Source organism: Balearica regulorum, chromosome 7, assembly GCF_011004875.1.
Source record: "Balearica regulorum gibbericeps isolate bBalReg1 chromosome 7, bBalReg1.pri, whole genome shotgun sequence".
NCBI lineage: Eukaryota > Metazoa > Chordata > Aves > Gruiformes > Gruidae > Balearica > Balearica regulorum.
In genome coordinates, this window is record NC_046190.1 from 15,540,250 (window position 1) to 15,547,446 (window position 7,197).

The 7,197-nt window shown below is 56.8% G+C and overlaps 1 protein-coding gene across 1 annotated transcript; it reads right to left on the minus strand.

Annotated features, from left to right (window-relative positions):
* Positions 1 to 695: 695 nt before the first annotated feature.
* NPM3 (nucleophosmin/nucleoplasmin 3) lies at positions 696 to 5,237 on the minus strand. Its single transcript, XM_075758102.1, is given in 7 exon segments — positions 696 to 1,285; positions 1,429 to 1,551; positions 1,939 to 2,032; positions 2,280 to 2,399; positions 3,091 to 3,176; positions 5,061 to 5,114; positions 5,117 to 5,237. Coding segments are annotated over 6 exon segments (552 nt in total). The 5' UTR covers positions 5,223 to 5,237; the 3' UTR covers positions 696 to 1,285; positions 1,429 to 1,459.
* Between the last annotated feature and the right edge of the window lie 1,960 nt (positions 5,238 to 7,197).

The following is a 7,197-nucleotide window of genomic DNA, read 5'->3' on the forward strand; positions in this document are numbered from 1 at the left end:
CTCACTGTCCCAGGGCACCAACAGGGCCAGCAGGACAGAACAGTATGTGGTGCTTCTCAGGGACAACAGTGTCACAAACAAGGAGAGCTGAGACAGGCATTGACCCAAGGGCCAGGGATGCAAGATTGGATGCAGGGAAACCGTCAGAGAACTATTTAAGGACAGGACCAGCTCCCAGGGATAAGTGCCACTTGACTGAAGTGCAGAGAGGATCAAACCCTCTCCAGGTACCCAGACACAGGGGGACACGGCTCCCCAGCAAAGGTCAGAGCTCAAACCTGCCCCACACCCTGCAGACGCTGGCGTTTCACCCCTCTGCGTGATGCTGCTGGATTGAGAGCAGGACACAAGCAAGGACCTTGCTGTGACAGCACTCAGCACCAGGGCCAATGTGGCCCAAACCAGGGCGGTGTTGCCAATAGCTGGGTTACCTTTGGGAGGACACGTGGAGCGGGGTCCCTGTCCCATACAGCTGCCTGTAACTCTGCCCCTTCCCTGGATGCAGCACTGAGCTGACTCAAAGGGCACAAGCACGCAGAGCCCGCAAGGGAGAGAGAGGAGCCCCTGGGTCCCTCCTGGGAGCTCTGCAGCATCACCAAGGGAAGCATGCATCGGGGGCTGGACACAGAGGAGCATCTCCCACTGAAGTGCGCGTGGCAGGAACCTGCCAGCCAGCAGTGACCCACCTCCAGATCTGACGCTTGAGAGACCTTTATTCAGAGTGTAAAAACAGTTCTTTACAAAGCAGATTGACCCAGAACCTTCTCCCCCAAATCACAGACAGTCTGTGAACTCCCACCCCACCATAACTGCAGTTGAGGATGCAGCCTGGGCCCCAGTTTCACACTTCCAAGTGTATAAAAATCATCAAATTGTGAGTAAAGAACAGCAAACACACTAGAATCAGTGAAACTGCCTGTCCCAACACTGGCTTTACATCCATCTGCTGGGGAAGGGGCCAGGACTGGGTATTTCAGAGCCAGGGACAGGGGGTGTACAGAGCAGAGGTCCAGGGCAGCAAAAAGGCACAGGGCAAGGATCACCTCCTCCATCCCCAACTCCCAGCACAGGGATGGGGGAGAGGGGATATACCAGCAGCATTCATCCCATCTTGGGATCAGTCTCCCAGGGCTGTGGGAAAGGAGACAGCCCAGTGCTGGGAGCAGCCTCTGCTCCCTAAAAATTTACAACAGAAAAAAAAATAAAATAAAGCAGCAAACGTTGAGGTCCTGGCAAGAGGTGTCCGAGGTAAAAGCCATCAGAAGAGAGAAGTCCCAGAGAATACCTGGAGGAAGAACCAGACTGAGACCAGCAGCCTCCTGCGGCAGAGCAGCTCCCACCCATGCTCACCACCCTATGTCAAGGTGACACTCGGAAGAAGTGTCAAACCCACCCAGACACTTCTTCCGAGGGTGCCCGGCCCCTCACCTTGACTGGAGATAAGGTACTGCTTCCTCTTCTACTTCTTGGCTGGCATGATAGGAGCAAGCTCCGGCTCCTCCTCCTCAGACAAGTCATCGTCCTCCTCAAAGGAAGCATCTTCCCTGTGCACTGGGACACACAAATAACTCCGTTACTCACCAACGTATGTCTTTGGCAAATACAACTGGCCCCCAAGATGCCCCAAGAGCAGAGCAGTCCAAGGAACACCAGAGCAGTTTTACCAGCAGCTTGTGGGCAATAAGCTGTATCCCAGCTGGAGGGGAATGGTGACAGCCAGCCATGGGAAAAGGGGACAGTGTGGGTCATCCAGACAGCAGGGAAGGAATCCCTGCACAGAGACAGCCCCTGGGGAACCAGCACAAAGGAGGCACCGAGCACACGTGCTGGGCAGCACCAAACGCATCTCCCGGGGCTCCCCAGACAGCGGTTGTGCTGGAGGGAGCTGCTCCATACCCCTTGCTCCTCCCAAGCCTTTCCCCACCCACAAGTCCTTACCGATCTGGTGCCAGCCGGCGAGGTGTACCGGGCCAGAGCCTGCCACCAGGCGGAAGGTCACTGGAGGCTGCAGCTTGAAGTTGTCCAGACTCAGCTGCAAAGAGGCAGAGATGGAGCTGAGTTAGTAGCATAGACAAAAAGCAGAATGTCCTGCAGCCCCCAGCCCAGTTAAACATATCCTTCTGGGGGCATCTGCAGCCAGGTCAAGGCTACCCAGGGCATTTCCCTGCAAGCTGCAGACCAGCTCACGGGCAGGATCCCAGGGCAAAGATCTGCAAACATCCAGAGATGTCCAGTTCCCTGCAGCCATCACCACCTGAGTCTTCAAAACAACTCCTTACCAAGGGCTGGCATGACAACTTCAGATTTGCCACGGGCACAGCGATCTCCTGGTTCTCGTGGTTTCGTCCGACTACCTCCACCACATTGCACTCGTCCTTGGCACCGTCCGTGAGGCAGACCTGGGTGGGAGCAGAGACTGTGAACCACTGCTCTCCCAGGGAACACAGCAGGGACAGCCAGGGCTCTCCATGGGACAAGGGACGCACAGCAATGCTGCCAGCCCAGCTGCCATGCAAGGTGTGAGGATGCTGCTCCACAATACAGGGAGAGCGCGGAACCCCCCCCGACCGCCTCCAGAGGGGCTCTGTGCCTTTCCCAGCTGGGACAGCTGTTCCTGCAGCCACCTCAGGAGACGGCACCTGGGCTACATTTTCTGCTGACCTGACCCATGCTGGCAGGTTCTCTGCTCCCAGGACAGAAAGTGACCCCCCAGGGAGAGCCAGGAATGAAGCCCTGCAGCTACCTGGACTTGGAGAGCAACAAGCCAGAGACCCAGCCGGTAAGGGGGGGCCATGTTCTAGTGGTGGATTCCAGCAAGGTCAAATACAAAGAAAAAAATACTTTCCTTCACTCCATGCCTAGAGTACTCCTATGTTGAGCAGCCTCCTGATGCCACGGGCTTTGCTCAAGCACCTCCGTAAATGTGGCAGTCCCGTGCCCTGCCCTGAGAGCAGCCAGTGTCGAGACCTCAGCCAAGGGAGTCCCCTGGTCCAGCCCGGCCAGAGAAGGGGGAATGAGCTAGGGAAGGGGGGGTGAGGCTGCAGGCCACTACGGGAGAGGATAAGCACAGTCAATTCTCATTTCTCTTACCACAGACAAGGCCAAAATGTGGTCGGAGTCATCTTCCTCGTCCACCTGAAACGTGTAGGATTTGGTACTGGCAGTCAGCTCACAGCCTGCAAGGGGGAGATCAGAAAAGCTGCAGTAGCCATTACGCAGCCCCAAGCACCACGGGCAAAGTGTTCCCAGGGTGAACCCCAGCCGAGCACACACACAGCCTCCCTAAACCACTTCATTTTCTCATGCTCAGCAGCAGCCTCAGGCTAGGGCACGGTGGGCTCCTGGATTAAGTGTCCCCAAGAATCATAGAAAGGTTTGGGTTGGAAGGGACCTTCAAAATCACCTAGTTCCAACCCCCCTGCCATGGGCAGGGACACCCTCCACTAGACCAGATTGCCCAAAGCTTCATCTACGCACCCAGCTCAGCACCATACAGGGAGAAAACCTGGTGTCCCCAGACCAAGCTGCCATGAAGCAGTGCCCAGGGGCACCCAAGGGCCCTGCGCACGGGCAGGGCACAGCTCATTGCCTCCAGGGAGCAGCACAGGCAAGGCGCACTGCTCCGGACAGGAAAGGGAGCAGTCGGAAAGGCAGCTCTGCTCTCCCCAGCATCAGCAAAACATTTGCTCTGGTGAGAGCGTGGAGGAAAAGACAGGGAACATGAGACCTGAGTGAGGAGGAACCACAGGAGGGGAGGATGCTGGGCCAGGCTGCAGGGAGCTGGAGTCCCTCAAGACAAGTCTTGAGACACATTTTATTACATACTTCACCAAACAGCTACAAAAACAAGGGAGATGCAAAATTATGTCCTCAGCTCTTAGGATCAAGATTCAGCCGACCATGGGGAGGAAGGAAAGACAGAGTACCCTGGGTGTGTTTGCTTATTGCAGGATGATTCACCAATGTGAAGCAGATTGGAAAAAGACAGACCTGAGCCCCGCATACCAGAGCCGGCATTTGGAAGGGAGGGACAGGACTTAACCCCGGCAAACACTGCCCAGGGCAGCACCTCTTCCTAACCGTGATTATGTATGCACTTCCCCAGGGCGAGGACTGAACCCCAGGTGCATGAAAGGCCTGGGGGGCTGCTGCTCCAGTTCCCTTTTGGGTACAAGCGTGTGCTGAGCCGCGATGTTTGAGATGCTTTGGGCCGGGAGCAGCCCCGGACACGCGTGCGCACGCCTGCTTGCACACACGTTTATGAGCAGCGCAGGGCCACGTGTTGCGGGGGTTTAACAGCCCCAGCCGAAACCCCTCCCAGAGAGGAGGGACAAGGGCACCCACGAAACCGTGACGTAGGAGCGCGGGGGATTAAGTAGACGAGCGGGAGAGGCCGGCGAGAGCTGGGGGGCTGCCAACCCCCCCCCCCCCCCGCCCCTCCCGGTACCCTGTACCCACAAGAATCCCAAGACCCCAGGCGGCTCCCCCAAACCGCCCCAGGACCCCCACCGCCTGCTCGCTCTCTCCCAAGCCCGGCCATACACGTGTCCCTCTCTGCCCCGGCTCCCCAAACTCCAGGGCCTCGCTGGTCGCCCTTACCCCATGCCCCGGCCACACGTGTCCCTCCCCAGTGTGTCGTCCCCCCCGCCACGTCCAGTACCCCCAGGGCTCAGTAATGCCCTCCACGTGCCTCTCTTGCCCCCCCCGCCTCCCGTTTCTCTGCTCCCCCCAGGCCTCTCTTCTACCTCCCACGTGTCTCCCCCCTGCACGTCTATTCCCCACCAACGTGTCTTTCCTGCCTCCACGCCGTCCTCGTCACTCCCCAAACTCTCTTTCCCCGTCTCTCTCCTGTCCCCCATTTATTGCCCCCACGTGTCTCTCCTGCTTCCATCTCTCTCACCCTCCCCGTCTCTCCTGCCCCCCGATCTATTACGCACCCCCCCCCCCCCCGCCACGTGTCTGTCCCCTACCTCATCTATTACCCCCACCACCCCCCGCCGCGGTCTCGCTACCCCCCCTTCCCGTCCCTCGCCCGCCCCGCGGCCCCCGGTGCCGCTCACCGAAGAGGACGCTGCCGGGTCCGTGCGGCTCCATGAGGCGGTAGCGCGGCGCTGGGAGCGGGGCAGGCTGTGCTGAGCTGTACCGAGCCGAGCTGCCCCGCCCCGCGCCCGCCCCCGGCCGGGAATGACAAAACCAAAGGGCACCGCAGCATCGTCCCGCATCCCGCGTGGGGGAACCCCCACTGGCGTCAGCAAAGGCGAGGGGACCTTTCTGGAAGGGAGGGGAGGGGAGTACCCGGTGAAACGCTGTAGTTGTAGTACTTCACATCCTTGCAATAAAGGCAAAAGGGTTATTACCCCAGCGGCATCCTAATGCCTGTTCATGGTAACCGGCCTCCTCCCTCAGAAGATTTTTCTTGGGGGAGGCAAGAGGAGGAACAGCAGAAGGCGAGAGGGTCTCTCCTCGTGAGAATGGTGAACAGCCCAAAAGCCACGCTGGAGATGAAAGACACCACTGCACCCTTTAACTCGGGGTCTCCTGCCCACCCCGGGCCTTCAGCCAAAGCATTTACTGACTGCAATGCCAGCTGTGGAAACACCACACAGGAAAATGGCCCTTCGTGCCAGTTGTCCACCCACAGCCCTTCTCATGGGCACCATCCTGGCGCCAGGGAGACGACCTGGGGCACCAACAGAACAAAGAGAGGCAGAAGGTTAAGGGCATAAAGAGGGGTATCAGAGGGGACAGAGGCACAACGGGAGGGACCTGCTCATCTCTATCCCTTTAAGCATGGGTGAGGATGAGAGCAGCGTGATCACACAGCAGGGACTGCAGTACAGGAACTTGTGAAGGTAGAAGGCAAGATCCTGCTCCAAAATCTTTCACAGGGAGCAGAGAGCTGGACTGACCTTTCACAGCAGAAAGGGAAGCAGTCTGATCCGTGCTGCAGGAATTAAAACAAACCCCGCTAACGATGAGCTCACACTGCGTTCTCAGTCAGAAGCTGGCTCTGCTCCCATGGCAGAGGAGACCTCCACCAGCCAGCCATTTGCCCTGTTCCAGCTGGAGTCGGTTCAAGAAAAACACGACTGAGGAGGTTTGAAAAGCCGATCCTGGCCCCAGAAGGAGGCAAGTGCTCGCTCAGCGATGGTTACACAAGCACACCCATTTGCTACTGCAGTGGCTGCTCTCCGCAGCCATCTGGCTGGCAGCAGCACGTTACTACCTGACCTGTCTGCAGCAACGGGGGCAAGAGCGCCCATTTCTGCTTCATGCTCCCTTGAAGGAAGGGTTCCTGGCACGCAGAGCCCAAACCTGTCTCTCAGGCTGAGATCTGTTTGGCATATGCAAATCACATACGGCAGAAACGGCAAACTTCGTGAAATAGGCTTCAATAAAAGACAACTATACACATTTTGATTTTGTAAAGAAAAATTATAATTTTAACACAGCACACATTTACTGGGTTAGGATAAAAGATTTTAACTGCTAATTTCCCTGCTTAGTTTGTGTGTTATCATGTTCTCCACAATACATAGCTTTCGAACTGCATAACCAGCGCACTTCCACAGCAGGCGGATGAACTCCTGTGAACTCACCTTAGGAAAAAGCTGCTTTTAATACCCTGACCCACCCCTTTGGCTGGGCTGCCACTCTAAGCAGAAAGCGACTTGCATTAGCTACCTCAGGTCTTTGGCTCTGTAAGGTAAATTTTTTGGCTGTACAACTAAAGCGGGACTGTTGAGCTATGATGTTTCCCCTTACGTGTGACCTCCCTCAAGTCACTTGTGCCTCACCTTGCTTCTGCTGGCAGGCTATCCAGGGTGTCGGCAACCTCTACACCCAGCAGAAGTGCTAACGAGCACTGCTGCAACACAGTTCACACTGGATTTGCCAGACACTGGAGACCGCCTTTGAAAGAACTAGTTTTTACAATATTGGTAAAGTTCAACTGGTGCTACTCGCAGAAGGGCCAACAAGAAAGGTCACTGCCACCCCAAAAAAACTGGGGGTGAGTACTTCTGAAGGGTCACTGAATACTCGCCTCTGAAAAGCATCAGCACAGCTAAGCATCTACCATGCAACACGCTGCCGCCACCAAAACCAGAGACAAGCTTCTCTGCCAGCTGATCCCGAGGGCATCCAAACACATATATGGCATGATGTAACATACACTGCTGAACCGCTTCTGGCTCT